This window comes from Trematomus bernacchii, unplaced genomic scaffold (assembly GCF_902827165.1).
Source record: "Trematomus bernacchii unplaced genomic scaffold, fTreBer1.1, whole genome shotgun sequence".
NCBI lineage: Eukaryota > Metazoa > Chordata > Actinopteri > Perciformes > Nototheniidae > Trematomus > Trematomus bernacchii.
In genome coordinates this window covers 2080468-2100475 of record NW_022987605.1, presented here as the reverse complement: position 1 = coordinate 2100475, position 20008 = coordinate 2080468, and the positions used below count along the sequence as shown (strand labels likewise).

Here is a 20008-nt window from a genome sequence, read left to right as displayed (position 1 = left end):
GCTAACGCCATTGTAACACATAATCACTGATGTTCCGCTGTAACGGTGGTGGACTCATCAGAACAGAGTGGGCGAGCTGACCAATCAGAGCACACTGGGCTCATAGGGAGGGGTGGGCTCCAACAAGCCGTTTAGGACAGAGAGTGAATACACATACTATACAGAGATGCTGTATGAGAAACCAATGTGAGTTTGGAAAATTGCACAATGTAAATCTATTCTAGTAGACCTCAACAATGGAATTATGATCAGTAGAAATGGCCATGACATGGGACCTTTAAGTCAAAATTCTCAACAAAAGTTAAAACTATGACTCAAAAATGGAAAACAATGTTAAAGTAGGGTATGGTTTTCAATTAACAAGAATATGTTTGTTTTATCACTCCGACATTTTTATTTTTATTTTTGGCAGAAAATAGCATTGCCAGAGGCTTAAAGACTGACACTAGCTCACTGATGTCATCCATTTGTATTTTTTACAGTGTGGAGTCTTTGCTCATGCGTGATACTGCTCCTGCAGCAGCACGGACTGTTTGCACACAGACGCCTGTAGCTGTCAGCCTCCGCGGAGTGCGTGTCTACTGTCTTCCAGCGGGATCTATACACCAGCAATTATTCACCTCCAATTAGTCCCAATCAACCAGCCAGCCAGTCACTCACATTGTATTCCTCCGCTGCTGCTGCTTTCTCCACGGACTACCACAGCGGTGATGTGTGAGTAGAAAGCCCGCCAGGCTCTCACACTGCACCCAGAGGTGCCTCCAAACATGGACCGGATAGGGGTGTCATTCCTGGACCCTTTGGATGACTACGAGTTAATTCACAGGATTGGGTGCGGCACCTATGGAGATGTGTTCAAGGTGAGTGAGGAGAACAGTTCCGCGTGTTTTCACCGCAGAACAAACAGACTGCCATCAGGTTAGAGCAGAGATTCTAACACTTCCTGTCATCAAGGTGACTGCATCAGAAGTCTCAATATGTCAGATATCCAGGGCTGGGAGGGCTACTTCAGAATGTAATCCGTTACACAAACTAATTTCATGTCAATAAATGTAATCAGGAACTGAATCTGAGTATCAAAATATAAAAGTGCTGTTACCTGATTACTTTCCGTTACTTTTGGATTACCTCAATCACATGCAATGCAAATAAAATAACAGTCAAAACATTTATTCACTTCTTTTTACTTAAGTGTATGTAACAATTAGAAAAGAAGAAACCAAGATATTTCATTTAAAATGTTTTAGTATTTACAGTTTACAAATGCTGTTAAAGCTTAATAAATTAATCAAAAGCAAACTGTATTTTTGTTAAATAAATCAGGTTTCCATCAAATGCATTAAAAAATAAATGTATGTAAAATAAAGAAGAATTAAAGAAGCCTAAATATAAACCATAAAGAAAATTCATTCAGTATGTCTGCCTATAATATATCTATCTTTGTTTCAAAATGTATTGTAACTCTGTCATCTTGCTAGTAATCTCAATTTTTTTTTAAATGTATCAGTAATCTGATCACTTATTTTTTAATGAATTTCTAAGTGAAAACTCTTTTGGTATCCTGATTACGTAATCACGTAACATGTAATCTGTTACTCACCAAGCCCGCATATATCTGCGTATGGGAGGGTTTTCACAACCCAAAGCATCAAGAGATTTATCAAGATCTAAATTATTATTATTCTCACTAAAAGGGTTTCATTGGTGTTTCTCCTACTACAAATTGATAAATTGAAGATGAAATGATAAGATAATAAGTTACTTTTGTCATCAGCTAGAGCTCATCAAGGTGAAACTGTTTCAGGAGAACACTTTAATACATAAATCTCAGCACTGCATATGGGAGGTTTTTCATAACCCAAGGCAGGATATCAAGAGATTTATCAAGATCTAAATTCTTATTATTCTCTCTCAAAAGGTTTAATCGCAGTTTCTCCTACAGATCGTTCCATGTCAAAAATGTCAACATTATTTTCACTTTATAGGAAAACAACATACTTTATAGTGTAAAATAGGTTTTTAGAGAGGATGGAATCAACACTAAAAATTGATTTATATCTTATCACAATTTTTCAATATTGGTATGTTTCTTAAAATGTACTACATTAATATAAAGAATAAAATAATCAGACATGGAAGTCTGTTTATAACTTATTTTATAAATGAAATACCTGAAATTAGTTACCTGCCTGATCGACATTAAATTAATCTAAAACTTTTTGAAAATGTAATTGACTGTTGAACCAAAATGTCAAGTATTCTCAAATGTGAGGATTTGCTGTTTTTATTTGTCATATCTGACCTTGTTAGGACAAATCAAGCATACTGAATATAAGGCATAACTGTTATGAAAGCTATTTTTGTATACTTTTACAGTCAAAAGTATACTATCATTTAACCTGTGTATGTATTTAGTTGTAAAGTAGCTCATGTTGTGTGTGTTCACGTCACAGTTTGAGGTTGGGGGTGCAAACATCCTGCCCCCCGCCCCGGTGCCTTGTGCATCCTGCAGAAGAAACACAAGAATTTGTATTGTTTCTTTTTATACACGCAGCACCAGAAACATGTGGCAGACAAATCTGCTCGACACATTTATTTTGTTTCTTTTTCTTTCCAATGAAAAATCAATTTGCTTTTATTTTATTTTCAGTGGTTTATTTAACAGGTGTGCTAGCACATTATATTCTGGGCTGAACATCAGTCAGTGCAGCAGCACCTCTGCGTACAGAGGGAGGACAGGCAGTGGTGGAAAGTAACTAAGTACTATTACTCAAGTACTGTACTTAAGTACACATTGAGACATTTGTACTATTTTATTTGAGCCTGAGTATTTTACTTTTACACTACTTTATACTTGTCTTATACTATACATTTTGGAAGCCAATTTAGCCGCTTTCACACCAAGTACTTTACCGTACTTAGTGCCCCGGCAATTAGCCGCGTTCACACCGGAGTACTTTTCCCCGTACTTTTCGCGTTTAGTTCCGTTAGTACCCCTTATGTCGCGTTCACACCAAAAAGAGTACATAGTGCCGGGAACTTTTACCCCCATTTTTAGTGCCTGCTGAGAAATGGTACTTTCCTGGGGGAAAAAAGTGCCCCAGTTCTGATTGCAAACCACACCCCGTAAAACTCTGAAATGTTTTGTAGAGCCGCCATTTTATTATCCTCGCATTAGTATTATTAGCATTAGCATTCGCCCAGCGCACAAATGCAAAGAGACTAACTTATGGCAACACAAAATGAAACATGGGAGCGGTGGAGATGAGGAGGTGTCGGCGTTCTGGCGATTTACTCGGAAGGCTTCAGTAGAAGCTGCAGGGAGTCCCAGCAGCTTCTACTGAAGCCAGTCCCCAACTCCGGGGACTTCCGGCCGGGGACTCCGGGTGGCAGTATACGCCGCGAAGTTGTTTGCGGCCTGCCAGTAAACCCAAAGCAGAAGAAGACGAAGTGACGTCAGCGGCTCATTTGCGTAATCTTCCCTCAGGGAAAAGTACTCCGGTGTGAACGCGATTGGTACTTAGTGCCCTGTGGTAGCCACGTTCACACCAAGTGCCGGCACTTAGTGCCCCGGCACTTATTACCCCAGGGCATTTAGTACAGATCGCGTTCACACCGGAATAAATTCCCTGAGGGAAGATTACGCAAATGAGCCGGTGACGTCACTTCGTCTTCTTCTGCTTTGGGTTTACTGGCAGGCCGCAAACCACTTCACGGTGTATACTGCCACCCGGAGTCCCCGGCCGGAAGTCCCCGGAGTTGGGGACTGGCTTCAGTAGAAGCTGCTGGGACTCGCTGTGGGTTTATCATGGTTATTTTAGTATAAAACAACTGCTTTTGGAAATGAAGTTGATGAGAAGAATGATAGACTTTACAAAAACGGCAAAGATGTGTGCTATTAAACCAAAACAAAAAGTCAAAAGATGCTAAAAACATCCTCGCCCTTACCCTAACCAACCCAAACTTTTAATATAAGTCCCGCATCCAAAACCATGATGAAAAGCTATATACTGTATATTAGCTTATTTAGATGTTTAAAAATCCAGCACAATCATTTTCAATTCTGATTCCTCATAAAATATTTTTGTTCTCACCCATTGCCTGCCTGTGTTTAGTTCATTACCCGTGTTATCCCTGAATTAATATAAATGTATTTGTACCCACATTTTGCCATCTCATTCATCCATAGGTTATATTGAATGGTGCAGCTCTAAATGTACATGCGCAGCAGTACACACAAAGAACTCCAACTAATAACTCCAAAACGTACATAAGTGCCATCATTGTTTGATTGACAGGTCTTTATCACCTAAAATGATGACAAACTAGAGATGAAAACGTCGATCCAAACGGTCATACATTCCTGTATAGCAGTATTCAGCTGACTCTCCGTGGTATGATGAAGCATCTCTGCATTACTGTAACACTCTCTGTGAATGGGAACTACACACAGTGACAGACAATAGCACATTATCACTCCCACTGAAACCTCTGGACATGTGACTGTGTGGGTTTCCATTCACTCTCATTACACAGCTATTATTCAGAGGCATTCAGCTGGTGTGACCCTGTTATTAATCTTGATCCATGTCCAGCCTCAGCCGGTCCAGATGGAGAGTGTTTCTGTCCTCAACTGGTCTCTGTCTGAGGCTGACGGGACAATTCCGACAGAAGTATTTTCTGTTTTTGCCGCAGAGCATTGAAAGCTGTTATTTAGCGTGAAGTTGGTTGGAATACCGGGCATTCCTCCCTAGTTTGGCCTGAACGTGGTGCATTCAGCCTTGGGTTTTACTGTAAATGTGTCATCAGTGGAAGAATTTAGTCTCTAACGCTACTATCTCTGCCCTTTCTGTTGTTTATCTCTGCATGTATTGACATTACATGTTGGTGGAAACTGTGATCCTGACACAGGGCCCTATTCTGCTGATGTTCAGATGTATATCAGTATGTAGTGTCTCTACTGGGACATGTCTCCATGCTTTAATGTTCAAAAAGCTCTTTATTTTTCTCATACTGCCTGTGCTGCAGTACCTCTTTTCACCCTCTGTCTGAAACCAGAGCCCAGGCTGCTCTGATTGGTTAGCTAGCCGCCTCTGTTGTGATTGGTCAATCGCTTAGAGATTGCCCGCCCCTTAGCCTATCACGTACAATGTACAATAGCCTGTGTTCATGAGTTTACTTGTTTAGGTTACTCATTTGGGTTCATGATGTGAGATATTGAAGAGATGATGGCACTTTCCACAAACTATTTGTATTGTTCTTTCTTTATTATTTGATGTCTTGTAATTGTATTGTTGAGGAACCTGTGACCCAAGTTTTTCATTCATTACATATCACCGTAGGGATATGATACCATATGGCATTTTAATCTTTGAATTCTTGGTTAAACGGTGTACTGAGGTCAAACTTCTCCTGAACATTTCAAACTGCAGTAGGGTTGCAGATTTTGTGCTGAGCAAGTGAACATTTCTCAGAGAGCCATGGTATTCTATTACGGCCCGTCCACATGGCGGCGTGCGCTGAAGCTTCAACGCTTCTTCCCATTCACTTTGAATGGGGTGACTCTTTGCCGAACTGCATTGTGGTTCCGTCGCTTCGCTTTGCTCGCGTTGCTCGCTTTGCTCGCGTTGCTCGCTTCAAAAGTTGAGAAAAGTTCAACTTTTGAAGCTTCGACGGAAGCGTCAGCCAATCAAATCATATGCCAGTACAAGCTCTAGCCAATCAAACCGCGTGCTTGTGTGTCCGGGGCGGGAGATTCATGTGATTGGTTGTTGGTCGAGTTTCAGACACACCCACCGGCAAGCTTCAATGCACGTTGCCGTGTGGACGCTGCGTTATGGTCTCTATATGTCCAAACGCATTATCATGCACATCGCATAGAGTTGACGAGTCTTCATGTCTGATTTACAGGAAGTGATTTTTGTAGACGTGTGAACTTGATCACATAATTGACAGCATGTTTGGAGGGATTTTTCACCACAAAAGCCACAACACAGTCAAGTGTACAGAGTTCAGAAAGCATTCAGGCTGCTTCTGTGAGACACTTTGAGATGTGTGCTCTGTCCTATTGCATATTAAACAAATTCAAAGTATGTGTTGTTAGAAATAAGTAAACACTGTAATTTGACAATGTTAGCAGAGATCAGCACCCAGTCTGTAGGGTTAAAGACTCCTCTTGTCCATCAACGAAAATGGAAAAGTATATTGATTTCTTGTATTCTCAATGTTGATATAGTGCCCTTCCTATAAGTACAAGTACTAGTACAAGTACATAGGCAAGTGTGCATCTCATAGTTTCACTGTGTAGAGCAACAGGTTTGGTCCAGAGTCAAATACAACTTATGAATGTATTTCAATAAAACTTTTATATATATATATATATCTATATATATATATATATATATATTAGGGCTGTCAGTCGATTAAAATATTTAATCGCGATTAATCGCATGATTGTCCATAGTTAATCGCGATTAATCGCAAATTAATCGCACATTTTTTATCTGTTCTAAATGTACCTTAGAGGGATATCTTTCAAGTTTTTAATACTCTTATCAACATATGAGTGGACAAATATGCTTTATATGTTTGTTTATTATCATTTGAACAATGACAAATATTCTCATGAATATTAAACACAACAACCTCTGAACATTACAAATATTCGCCTCAATTCAACCTGGAACCTCTCTCATAGTGTGTGTGTGTGTGTGTGTGTGTGTGTGTGTGTGTGTGTGTGTGTGTGTGTGTGTGTGTGTGTGTGTGTGTGTGTGTGTGTGTGTGTGTGTGTGTGTGTGTGTGTGTGTGTGTGTGGTGTGTGTGTGTGTGTGTGTGTGTGTGTGTGTGTGTGTGTGTGTGTGTGTGTACTGTGATGGATCGTTGAGCTATGTGCAGCTCAAGGCATATATGCTCGAATGGGAGCTGCCTGGACGCTGCAATAATGTTGCGCGTACTATCCGTGCTGACTTTTCGTACAATGTCACACTGCATAAAGTCAAGTGCTCGGCGCAGTTGTCGGCGAAATGTCATTGAAACAGCTCCTTATATCCGTTAGCGCAGCTAGCTAGCACCAGATGCTAACAACAACAACACGTAAGGTGTGCCTCGCTCGCGCGAGTCGCGCCACACATACACACTCCCTCCCGGTCCTCCCGATGGCCAGTCCGGGCCTGCCAGTGAGCGTGGAAGTGTGGTCTGCCACAAGCGGGCGGCAGGAGCGGGGCTGTCAGCATCAGCTTGTCGATGGTATTTTACACTCGATGCGCTCTGAAACTACGGCGGCCGAGGACAAAAAATACACATGCGTTAATCGCGTTAAAATAATTAGTGGCGTTAATTTTTTTTTTGCGTTAACGCGTTATTAACGCGTTAACTTGACAGCCCTAATATATATATATTTGTGTTCCCTGGAGGACATGAAACGTGATTCTCTGACTTTTGATCTAGCCCTACAAATGATGTTGAATTGTTTTTGGGATGGATTACTTTGAAATGTCTTACCCACATGTATGTTCCCCAAAGGATGAATTGTTATGTTAAGCCCTTGATATCTCGTCAGTCAGCACGTTAGCATGTTAACAAGCTAAGTTGCTGTTTAACATGCTTAACATTACAGCATGTTAGCATTGCTATTGGTAGCACGTTTGGATCTTTACACATTTAGCTCAAATCACTGCTGTGCCTTAGTCACACCACAAGGCTTCTAACATGGCAGCAGACAAGTAGAAGTGAAGCTTCCTCTGCAAATTAGCATGAAACCCTAAACTGCTGTTATTTCAGGCCTGGCTATGTAAAAACCATCTGAGAGACGTAACTATCTACTGTAGTCACAGGAAGCCCGTGTTAGAACAGGAAAGAAAACAGGAAGTGACAGCAGCCTAGCCACAGGTTGTGTTCAGGCGACCTGCTTATCCCATTGGTGGCTGCCTCTTTGTTTTGGATGCCCAGATTGAGAATCAGTCCATCTGACGTCAGTTCAGCTGAATGGGGATGAGTGATGTTCCCTGGAAGAATAGAGGAAGTTGAAAGAACAGTATAGCTGTTTCTAAACAACATCCACCATCACCTCTGATGAAGCGTTGTGAGAACATGTGGGTCACAGATTTCCCCCGACGGGTTGAACTGGTTAGGATTGTGGAATATTTTTGACAAAGTTCTGCACTCTGTACGGAATGTGCCGAGGCCCTACCTGAGCATTTCCTCAGAAACTGTCCAACGGTAAATTACATTTAAAACCCATGACATTAAAATGGAGTGAACTTACTTATCTGAAGTTGCTGCAATGAAAAATGATAGAGACTGGGTGATATTTTGTTTGGCTTATTTTGTTATGTTGTCTTCCCGTCAACCGCAATTCTTATCCTCCTGAATTAAATATTTTTAAATCATATAGAATAACTTAAACCCAAATCTGTGTTGATCAGAAGAACGTAAACCATTTTTGATACCTGTTGACCACAGATGCTATACATTAAATACAACTCCCAGAATTCAATGAGTTAGTAATCCTTCATTTTTCAAGGAATGTAGTTTGGAACCATCCGTGTTATTTTTGTGGACATTAGATGAAATAACCCTCTTAATGTGACATCAAAATATTTAGAAACGGGTCTAAAGGACAAAAGGAAGGTTAACCAAATATTTCTATAAATATTTCAACGATATTGTAGGGTTGACTATCGGTGCTTTCATAAAAAATATTTTCGCAATGAGTTTTTTATTAAATAGTTGTCAGTAGTGTGGATATAATGACTTGTTGGATAAAAACGTATAATACAAATTTGGAAATTCCAACACTTTACTGTAACGCAGCCTTTTAAACCAGAAAGATAGACATACAGCTGTATGATGATATCTATCATTTAATACGATATGTTGTCTCATATCACAATATGAGCATAATATCGATATATTTCCCTGTCTTTATTTTTAGCTAGCTTGTTGAATAGTTCATATCGAATGGAGCTTTTAGTGGGATTTATGTGAGAAATGAATGACCTCATAGCCCCTCTTCATTGGATTCAAAACATTTTGTCTTTCCTCTTTTAATGATAGTATCAAAGACTGCTGCCGACAGCATCCAACCAAGGACACTGATATAAAAACCCATAATACTTTACTATCACTCGAATAAAAATATATGTTATTTAGAAAAACAATGCCATCAGAATAATCAAAAGATTGCAAATAAAGCTCTACACGTTGGGGCCTTAAAATAAGCCATCTGATCATTTTTGTGTTGCTTTTCTAACGATGGTGATGTTGGTTGATTAGTCAGTCCTTCAGTTGGACTATCCATTTAACATCTGCCCAATACCACGTCTCAACATTAAGACGGTAACTCTTCTACGGATCTTTAGGGGTCCCAGATCATACATTACAATGTGTTTGGTGACTCCTTGACCCTTTTACCCTTACAATAAACATGTTTTATTGTAAGTCAAAGAATAACTCCTTAGTAATTGATACTGCTGTCAGTCTCACTCGCAAGGGGGCTTGCCTAGAATTGCCTGTAAGAGAGGTCTTTGTGCCAATGGTATTATTCGTACTGATTCCCTCTGGAATCAATGCAAGGTCAAAGCCAAGGTGAGACAGCAGGCTGAACTAATTACAAGTCTTCATCATCAAGATAGCACACTGAGCAGCTGGGTCCATGCCAAGGTTTCTTATTTTGATGGAGTAGGCAGGTGCCGCAGCTGCAGCCACAGCACAATGTAATCGAACTCAATTCAATTCAATGTGCTTTATTGGCATGAATAATGGATGACACAGACAATATTGCCAAAGTGTCAAACGTAATTCAAAATAAATAGTTTTCTCATCCTAAATCTCCTTTTCTTTTGAGATTTGCTCGCACAAGTACGCCCCATCTAATTGGCAAACCATCATAGCTATAGCTTCTTTTCAAGGTTCTGCTCATTTCAGCTGTATATTAGTATGTTGCGCCTCTACTGTGACAACCAGAGCCCAGTCTGCTCTGATTGGATAGCTCGCCGACTCGCTTGAAGATGTCCCGCCCCTTAGCATGTCATGTACAATGTGTTGGAGCGCGAGTGTAACATAGTGATGTTACTATGTTACGGAAGAAAACAAAGGATTCCAACGGAGGTCTTGATAAGTGTGTGTTCTTGAGTAAATGTTGTTAGCAAAAATGTGCACATTTATAAGTATGCGTTAAAAAATGAACATTTATGAGTAAATTCATAAAAGCACATTTAGTTTGAACATGAGTAAGACTGCAAGTAACGGTTTGTTCGTGGCTAAGAGTGTCTTTGTACGCTCACAGTCATGGTCAGGGTGTTAGTTAGTAGGTGGTTTAGTGGTTTAACGGTTTCTTTCTGGTGTTATCTGACATGTCCTCTGAAGTTATAGGTATGTGATGAAATGTAAAGCCATCTTGCATTTCTGTGCAGAACACAATATGTCTTGTCGGGGCATAGAGCAGCTTGATACCAGCTGTGAGAGGCACAACATACAGTCAGGCCTAACCACAACCACTGCAGGGTGCACGTGTGACGCACACACACTCCGCTTTATATGAGCAGAGGAGCTGAAGTATTACCTTATTTGACTTGAGAAGAGATGTTCAGTGAAATGACATTATGCATGGGAAAAAGTCATACTTGCCAAAGAAGTTACTCATAACCAGGGTTGGGAGGGTTACTTTAAAAATATATTCTATTGCAATTACTAATAACGTGTAAAAATAATAAATGAAATAATGTAATCAGTCATTGTAGTCAGGTAATCGTAGAATCACTATAAAAAAGTAATGTTACCTGATTACTTTCCACTACTTTTGGATGACCTTGACATTAGATGCAATGAGCATACCTTTTACAAATTCTGTTTTAGTTTAGTACATTATTCATAAGAAAAAACTTAATAAATCAGCTATCCACCTACTGCGTTAAAAAAAGAAGATATTTAAAAAGAGAAGAAGAATGAAAGTAGCCTAAATGAAATTTAAAAAATCAGTTTGGGTGTGGAGAAGGTGGCTACATTTGTATAAACTCTTTTTTATTGATTGCATAGATAATCATCTATTTGTCCTCCCTTTCAGGCTCGTAACATCAGGACGTCTGAAGTGGCAGCTATCAAGATTGTCAAGCTGGACCCTGGTATGTCACACACGATAAGTGTTTGATTCATGTATCATTTGAATGTAATTGTGAGTACCATTTTTGGAATTATGTCAGTTAGGAAAGAAGATAAATATCGCTTTCATAAGAAGGCTTAGGCTCACACAGGGTGAGCAGTTTCCCTCTGGTTTCCAGTCTGTTTGCTAAGCTAGGCCTACATGTAAATGTGAACAAGTAAACTATAATATCATAGAGATTAAAAGGAAAGAAAATGCAAGCTGCTGACATGTCTTTGATTGTATCTGTATTATTTTATTCTGATATACCTCCAAATGTATATTTGACTATGTTTTTAACATTGATTATTAACAGTATTGTATTATATGTTAAAGGTATAGGTAATTCACTTCAGAAACACTTTTTGTTATATTCCATGGAATGCTCTTAACATCCCGATAACAATGAATACATTAAATGCTTTGACAATAAATACATTAAAACATGTCATCTGTGGAAGCCGTGGCGCTGTAAAAAGCACGACCAATCATCTGAGCCGGCCCGGCTCAGATGATTGTGTGTTCGTGTGTGTTGGAGGAGGGGCTCTGTAAGGAAGTCTGAAGGAAGGGGCAGATTCTTTTCGGCTGCATACTTTCAAATTCTAGCGCACTCGAGCTGGTTTCTCCATTCTTACCTACCCTACCTTTAAGATGAATGATTGATTATTTTGCTAGGTCTATTTGTTTTTATACATATAACAGTATTGATTTTACACAGTATTTCATATATTAGTTTATTTTATTTTATTTGATCTTACTCACATTTCCCAAAGTATCCTTCTGTTTCTTTGCAGTTTGAATTTATTAACCAAGGAATAGTTCCTTTTTTTAAGTCTATCATAAAGCAATGATGAAATGCTCGTACATACATTTGAAAAGTTAGTGGTAATATTTTCTATACTGTCTGCAAAGAGATCAGCTCACTAAGCAAATTCACTGTAAGAGGGAACAAAAGTTCAGTGTATGAAATATGAGGTTTGTTTTATCTGTCTAGATTCTCAGGATACAGTTACAAACTTTATGTAGAAAGTTACCACCCCAAGCTTTCTGCAGCACAAGAGAGAGACATATCTGTAATACAATGCTATAACTTCCAGTTGTCCTACTAGCTTAACTCTAAGCTAGTAGGACAACTAGGTCTATATTCTTCCCTATCACCATACAGTTTTGTGAGAAAAGACACTAAACTCTGTGGGTCCTCTCAGGTGATGACATCACGTCCATCCAGCAGGAGATCACAATGATGAGGGAGTGCAAGCACAAAAACATCGTGTCCTACTTCGGCAGCTACCACAGGTACCTCGCTTCATCCTGTCCACTGAGGGATTCCCGGGATTGTTGGTGGACTTGAATATGTGGAATTTGACTTTCATTTTCCCCACACTGCTGCTGGATTCCTCTCCCACTCGTTCTAGTGCTCAGTGATTGTTCTGAATGATACTGTATGTATTTGTGGGCGATGTGTTTAGTTTAGGAATTTTAGGGAGTGACTGATTTTATACGGACTGCTTTAATGTTGGCTTTCACAACCCCTGATAGACTGGAGAGTAAGCAGAGCTCATGTCCAACACCAAGATAAAAGTTGTGTGTCTCTCTCCAGAAACACCAAGCTGTGGATCTGCATGGAGTACTGCGGAGGGGGGTCACTTCAGGATATGTACCACGGTATAAATACACATAATTGTTAAGCATTCTGAGTGTAGTTCTAGTGTTACATACAATTTAAATGTATTTTTAAAGTACTACTTTATTTATACAGGCCTTATTCTGCCTTTCCTGTAGTGTGTTCTATCGGTTTGTGTGCATGTAAATGGTCTGCAAAGGCTAAAATCCCTGTGTTCCCTCCAGAGGGAGTTTCTCTCCCACACACTCCCCCCCCCCCCCCCCCCCCTGCCTGAAACGCCTCCATTGGACTCCTTTGTTGACTTCCTGAACATAGTGACATCCCTTTGTAACACTCATGCTTCTATTGGCTAGTGCTCCAACACATTGTAGGTGATAGATTAAGGGGCGGGACAAATCTAAGCAGTTGACCAATCACAACAGAGCCAGTCAGCTAACCAATCAGAGCAGACTGGGCTCTGGTTTCAGACAGAGGGTGAAAATAGGTGCTGCAGCACAGGCAGTATGATAACAATAAAGCGCTTTTTGAACATAAAGCATGGAGACATGTCACAGTAGAGACACTACATAGAAATATGAACCTGAAAATGAACAGAATGGGGAAAATGTCAAATTCCTACCATGTTGGCACAGTGGGAAGAACATGAAAACCAAATCCAATTGTTATTCAGTTCTTACATTTAGCTGTTTCTTTTCCCTCTGGGTTACACCGCAGACAGGATTTCCAAAATGTCAAATCACCGCCAATCTTCTGGAGACAGAAGTATAATTCCTGTAAAACAGATGTGGAAGAAGCACAATGAGCTCTGAAAAGCCAGATGGAATCTATTTTTAGAAATGTACCCGCTTGCTCTTTCGTGTTCTCCCCCGTCTACAAGCTATTAATCAAACTTCTCTTCCCAGTGACGGGCCCATTAAAGGACAAACAGATAGCCTATGTGTGCAGAGAAACCCTCCAGGTAAGGCTTATGTGTGAAAGGCAGCTTGTTGCTTTTGTGTTGTGAAGACTCTAAAGATGCTCTGCTGACGGATGACTCATGTGTTTTCCCAGCCACTGAAGAGCTAACTAGTATTTAACCTCGCCAGACGGCTAAATATACCGTAGAGGTAGATTTGGCTGCACAACAACAGACTGCAGCACACTGTCTGTCAGAGTGACCTTCAGCTCAATGCACCGTTTTATTGGATAATCAGGTTGTAGACAATACAAACAACTGAATTAGAGGCTTCTGGTTCTTACCTAAAAAACTAAGCAAGAATATATCTCTTCATCCACCTTATCTAAACAGACTGATGAGTATAAGAGAAGACAGAGCAGTCACTGCATTAGGATTCATATTGTCAGTACTCTTGGTTTTGATTTTCCCTTTCCTGGAAATTCTATGCCATTGTTCTGTTTCGGCTTTCCTTGCTGTCTGAAATGTTATTTTCTGATATTTTATTTTCTCTATGTCAGATTAGGGTATTTGAGTTATACTTAAAGGAAATTGTGTTTTTTTAAAGCTCAAATATAACGATCAGTATAAATAAATGATGTCTGATCACTGACTTTAGAGGCACCTAAATAGTAAAACTATAGCCACAAGCAGTTACAAATAAATTCATGAATGGAACACACTAATCAAATTCAATACATACAATAAAAAGAAGTACTACTACATTAATGTCATCACGCTGTTCTGTGAGAGCAGTGTTGGTAAAAAATAATTACATCTATATTTTTTAAACAAATTGTGACTTCACTTTTGAGCATTTGACAATGTTTGGATCACACAAGTGGCTAACAGTTATATCAACCACCCCTTGAATCTAATCCTAAAATATGATTTGTGTAATCAATTAAGCTTGCAACTATTACTTAAAGTCCTATTCTTAACTATTCTTAATTTTCTGAAACTGCCTAACAGCTAATCTTCATCCTGTGCTTTTTCAGGGTTTGTATTTCCTGCACGAAACTGGCAAAATGCATCGAGACATAAAGGTACAGGCTTTTTCACTGCCGTATAGTTGTGATCATACATGATTATAGTGTAATCATGTGAACACAAGCTCATTGTGTGTCTGTTCTGTCTGCAGGGAGCCAACATCCTTTTGACCGAGAGAGGAGATGTGAAACTGGGTCAGTACTGGAAACACACTTGTGCACATCTGCAATATCCATTAAGCTAGTCACACTCATCAAGTGTGTTTAATTAGATGATATCCTCTCAGCTCCAGTGTGACCCTGTGTTTCTTCTGTTTTAGCTGATTTTGGAGTGGCAGCAGAAATCAGCGCTTCCGTTGCCAAAAGGAAGTCTTTTATAGGAACGCCCTACTGGTAAGATGAGCACTCACTTGGCATCTGTTTGTTTACATTACTGTGCAGACTGAGATTCAACCTGTAAGAAGTTTTACAGAGTGAAAGGGCTGCAACTATGCCAATATACTTTTTCTTTATTATTAAAACATATATATATATATATTACAATATTTTGTTACACATACTATTCCCAAGGTCTAGAATGAAAATGAATTGATTTAAGGGTAGAAAGAGGGTATTTTTGCTCTTTGTAACAGCACCTAGCAATGCAATATTGTTGATACAGTCTATACTGTATAAGGTCAATTAGAGTGGCCCAATGACGCTGCCCTGAGGAACTCCATCAATTAATCAGTTGTAAATCAGTTCTCATATTTAACTGGTGTCCTTTTTTTATATTGTCAACAAATATACTGGTAATAGCCAAATTAAGAAAAAAAGTCTACGAACAAGTATTTTGTGTAAATGAAACGTCTTATATATCCTCTTCCTCAGTGTCAAAGATCTCTATTGAAGCCTAAAACTATTTAAAAATAAATAAATTAAGCCACACAGTTAGGCAGGGTGACATGTTTCTTATTACGATTAACACAAACACTGTTTTGCTACACTTAATAGACTATAGTCGGCAGCTGTTTATAAGAAAATAATGACAAATGCATCAACAAATCAAATGGCCAGTATCTGATACATACTGAGTGCATGAGTGTCAGATCAGATGTTTTTCTACTTTGCTCCTGCTCCTCTGTGCAGGATGGCTCCAGAGGTGGCAGCAGTTGAGAAAAAGGGCGGTTACAACCACTTGTGTGATATCTGGGCTGTTGGCATCACCGCCATCGAGCTGGCTGAGCTCCAACCGCCCATGTTTGACCTCCACCCAATGAGGCGAGTCAGCAAAAAGAATAGACAGTCAGACCGATGGAATCAGACAGATTTAATGGACTCCAAGCAGAGAGACTAACAGAAGAGACTTGTGTTATGTAACTGTGTATTTTATTCTTGGACAGTCAGTATGCATGTAAACACTTAAGACATTTTCCAGCCCCGTGACATTTAAAACAATGTTTCAGAGCGCTGATGTTGATGTCCAAGAGCAACTTCCAGCCTCCCAGACTAAAGGATAAATCCAAATGGTGAGTCTGGGTTCCTTTTAGAATCACAGCAATTATTTAATTCCTTGAATCTTATCCATATCTGTTCGCTGTACAATTAATTCCCACTTTTCTGCTCTCCGCAGGTCAGCAGCTTTTCAGAGCTTTGTGAAGATGGCTCTCATTAAAAACCCTCGTAAAAGGCCCTCCGCCGAGACACTGCTGCAGGTTAGCTTTCTCTTTATAGCTCGTCATTTATCAATGGCAGTTAACTAGCAATCCGTCTTCATAAATGCACTATTAATGAATGCAATAAGTCCTATTTTTAACCCGTATGTATCCAGGGACGTTTGATTCTCTGGTCTGTTGAAGAGTTTTGAGAAAGATGACATGATTTTCTTCGATCAAAACATTTCTTGTATTATTGTTCATCGCCATAATCTGATTCTTGTTCCTCCAGCATCCATTTGTGACACAGCTTCTGACCCGTAACCTGGTCATTGAGCTGCTGGACATGGCCAACAACCCTGAGCTCCACAACACACACACACACAGCATGGACGACAACGAGCTAGAGGTCAGTACGACAAGGAGATGGCAGAACTGATGCTGTTGATATTTATTTGCCAGTTTAAATAGTGCAATTACAGTGTGACTGCTAAATGCAATTTCTGTTCTCACAACGGAAAGCACAGAAAGACAATAGAGAAATGATAGAGAAATGATAGAGAAAGTGGCGCTCCGTGTTTTTGCTGGTGTGTCATGTTAATGATCTGTTGACAGGTTGGGGAAGTGGCTCCAGACAAGATCCAGTCAGCAGGGAAACACCTGCCTGTAGAGAGGACCCTGTCTGAGGAACAATGTGAGAACACACCCATACACAACACTGTTCTAGGAAATTTGAATTTGCTGAGTTGATGTTAGCGAAATATTTCCTGGATCTGGACCTGATCTGGACCCCCTGTGAAGTAGCTAATCCTGGGTTTTAAGCTTTCTGAAGCCACATGTGGTTAGGTGACGTTTTCCTACACACCTTTTCCACACTATTCCACTTGACTAAAATGTACTAAACAATAAACTTGATTTACCTGAAAATAACAAATAAATCCAAATATCACTATTGTGATCAGGCAATTGTCAAAGATACAGTGTCAACATAATGTGCTAAATAAAGCACCAAAATGCAAAGCAATGTGGTCGGAAAACTGTACGCCTTCTGCCATCTGTCCCAAAATCAACATTGTCTGGTTCATTTAAAGCCTCGCCCGACAGGTGGAGGTCATTTATTCACAAAAAAGGTGGCCGTGATCAAACCATAATTAAATTACATATCTAATCAGATCTAAAAATAATGTTTCATAGATAATGATGTAACTCAAATATTAGATATTCTCATCGTTAACCAGAATGTTGGTTTTATTCTGGAATCGTCTTTTTAAAAGTTAATTTCCCCTTGGTACAAATTTGTAAACAGATTTCCACAGTGCAACATCTACATTTTCAACTATTGAAACCGAAGACTTATTAAGTTAGTTCATTTAACACACATATCTGAAGACATTATAATAATAAAGTTCTTCCCAGCTAGCACATGCAATATTTCTGGAATTGGCAACACAACTTAGAAACTCTAAATAACATTAGATATAAACAATGTATGGTTTTGAAAAAGCTTCCACAAAGAGCTGCATTCCGATCAGGTGCTGTTTCATGAATACTTTATCACTAAAACAGCACACAAGCAAACATAAAACAGCGTGTATGGTGATACATAAATAATTAAAACACCAAGATTCTAATTGTTTACATACATGTGACACAGATTCTGAGGTAAGCAAAACCTGGTCACTCAATTTATTTTATTGTATTGATTTTATATAAATGATTTTATGTGAACATCCACATTAGAGAAAAATTAAATGATTGGTGTAGACACCACAACATTCATAACGTTCATGCAGCTCTTTATAATTTACATGTGACATATAACCCATATACTGTCCGTCTTAAAACTGCACAGTAATACCGTTTGTTCCTGACCATCACTTCATGGCAGTGCTTGTAACTGTATGCATGTCTAAATATACTGTATGTTGGTTGTGCTTGCTGAAGAGTGGCCTCATTGTCTGCTATGACCCCCAGTATTCAGTGCTGTAATCTCCATAATATGAATGAGGACAAAAGCCCCTCAGTGGGCCTGCTGATGGCAGCCCCCGTCCTGTAACCCGTCCACACGTGTGGGACGGTGGCAGCGTCAGAGGATGGCACTGAGAACATGCCAGTGTGTGTGACAGACAGTGGGGCTCCTATGCACTGCTGAATGACTTCATGCTGCTTCTTGTGGCGTAAGGTTTCTGGTGTGATTGTCTGGCTTCACACTCTGCCCAGTACCAGATCGTAAATCAACCTGACCTCAACTTCCCTTATATACAGTGTGCTATTCATAGTCACACAAGCCACAGACACATCCATCACCTGCACCTCAGTTTGACCAATATGCTCTTTGAAAGCTCAAGCTGCTACTATTGTTGCTACGGTTATGGCTAGTGCTGCTACCACTGCTACTAAACTGAGATTACTGATGGATTGGGCCTTCAAAAGGTTGGCATCAAAAAATGTGTCCAAATGTAATCGTATTAAATCAATCTGTATTTTGTGTAGATTAAGCATTCATGTTTTGACATTTAATCTTAGGGAAGTTAAGTGTGTTTTGTAAAATGACTTTAGAAGGGTTACGTAGAAAAACATGATTCTCAAAATAAGGTATTGAAACAGTAAAGTTTCAGTTCTGCATTATTTAAAATCATGAAGAAAAGTCTACAGCCAGGGGAATGTGGTACAGCTTGGCTCATAATGTCATGAGTTTTGCAGGTTTTTGCTCATAAATCAAGGTATTGGGGATATTTAAATCTTGAAGAAAAGTAAAGACATCCTCAATATTTTTACAATACTTAAAGAAGTAAAATTCGTAGTCAAACTTGGCAATCTATCGGACATTTCTCTCAAAACCACAAACATCATCCTATATGAATACAGCGGATCACCAAAGTCAATAGGATTCATTCTCTGGAAACCATGAATGTCTTATACATTCAATACATTGTACTGAATGTAGTAAATGAACATACTGTAGTGAAACCAATGACTGCTAAGAAGGTGGAAATGGAGTAAGACATATTAGTTTTTGGTAATGACAAGCAACATTTACCATTTCATTAGTGTTGATTGTGAAAACCTTGAAAGACTTCTAAAGGCAAGTTCCTAATTTTAAATGATGACAGAAGTTCTATTTATCGAGGCAGGCATACCAAAACACAATGAGAGCTGAGTGAGACGAGAGATCAACTTCCGCTCTCTGGTTCTCTAGTTTCCAATCCTCTGCTTCAGAGTCACACTGCCACTGAGAGCTCAGCTTCTCTGTGGTAAACAACAACTAGATACTTCCTGATAATCACGTCTCAGTAAGGGCATCAGAGGTGATACAAATGCAATGGAATTAATGACATGAATAACCAACTGTAGAAGGCTGTAACTATGCTGTAACATTTACAGAATGTAGACATGTCTATATGTATGTTTTTTTAATCCTAAATCATCCAATATGTGGTAAAATATTAGATTGGATCTTGAAGTGTATACACCTGGAAGCAATCAATGGTGATGCAAAACAATCATGGAATGCAGATTAAGAGAACAATTACTGTGTTGTAATCTGACCTAAATCTAAACTTTCTGCTTTTGGGTTATTCAAATCCAAAGTTGAGTTTTGACTGTTATTTCAAAGGGCTGTTAGTGGCTTGTCGACACCATATTTGGACCTGATGCTGTTGTTAAAGTAAAGGTGCACAGGGAGTTCGA

General features: G+C 39.3%; 1 protein-coding gene across 3 annotated transcripts in view; it reads left to right on the top strand.

Annotated features, from left to right (window-relative positions):
* The first annotated feature begins 505 nt into the window (after positions 1-505).
* The window catches only part of map4k2 (mitogen-activated protein kinase kinase kinase kinase 2), a 35440-nt gene continuing 15937 nt past the window's right edge, over positions 506-20008 (top strand). For 2 of the 3 annotated variants that reach the window (XM_034130865.1, XM_034130864.1), the window contains exons 1-13: positions 508-860; positions 11063-11120; positions 12343-12433; positions 12738-12802; positions 13664-13719; positions 14694-14741; positions 14837-14879; positions 15005-15077; positions 15813-15944; positions 16130-16192; positions 16297-16378; positions 16611-16727; positions 16934-17012. In XM_034130865.1, coding sequence (XP_033986756.1) covers positions 768-860; positions 11063-11120; positions 12343-12433; positions 12738-12802; positions 13664-13719; positions 14694-14741; positions 14837-14879; positions 15005-15077; positions 15813-15944; positions 16130-16192; positions 16297-16378; positions 16611-16727; positions 16934-17012 — 1000 coding nt within the window. In that variant the 5' untranslated portion in view covers positions 508-767. Of the gene's footprint in view, positions 861-11062; positions 11121-12342; positions 12434-12737; positions 12803-13663; positions 13720-14693; positions 14742-14836; positions 14880-15004; positions 15078-15812; positions 15945-16129; positions 16193-16296; positions 16379-16610; positions 16728-16933; positions 17013-20008 lie in introns of all 3 variants that reach the window. The other variant, XR_004555912.1, reaches the window with a different exon arrangement.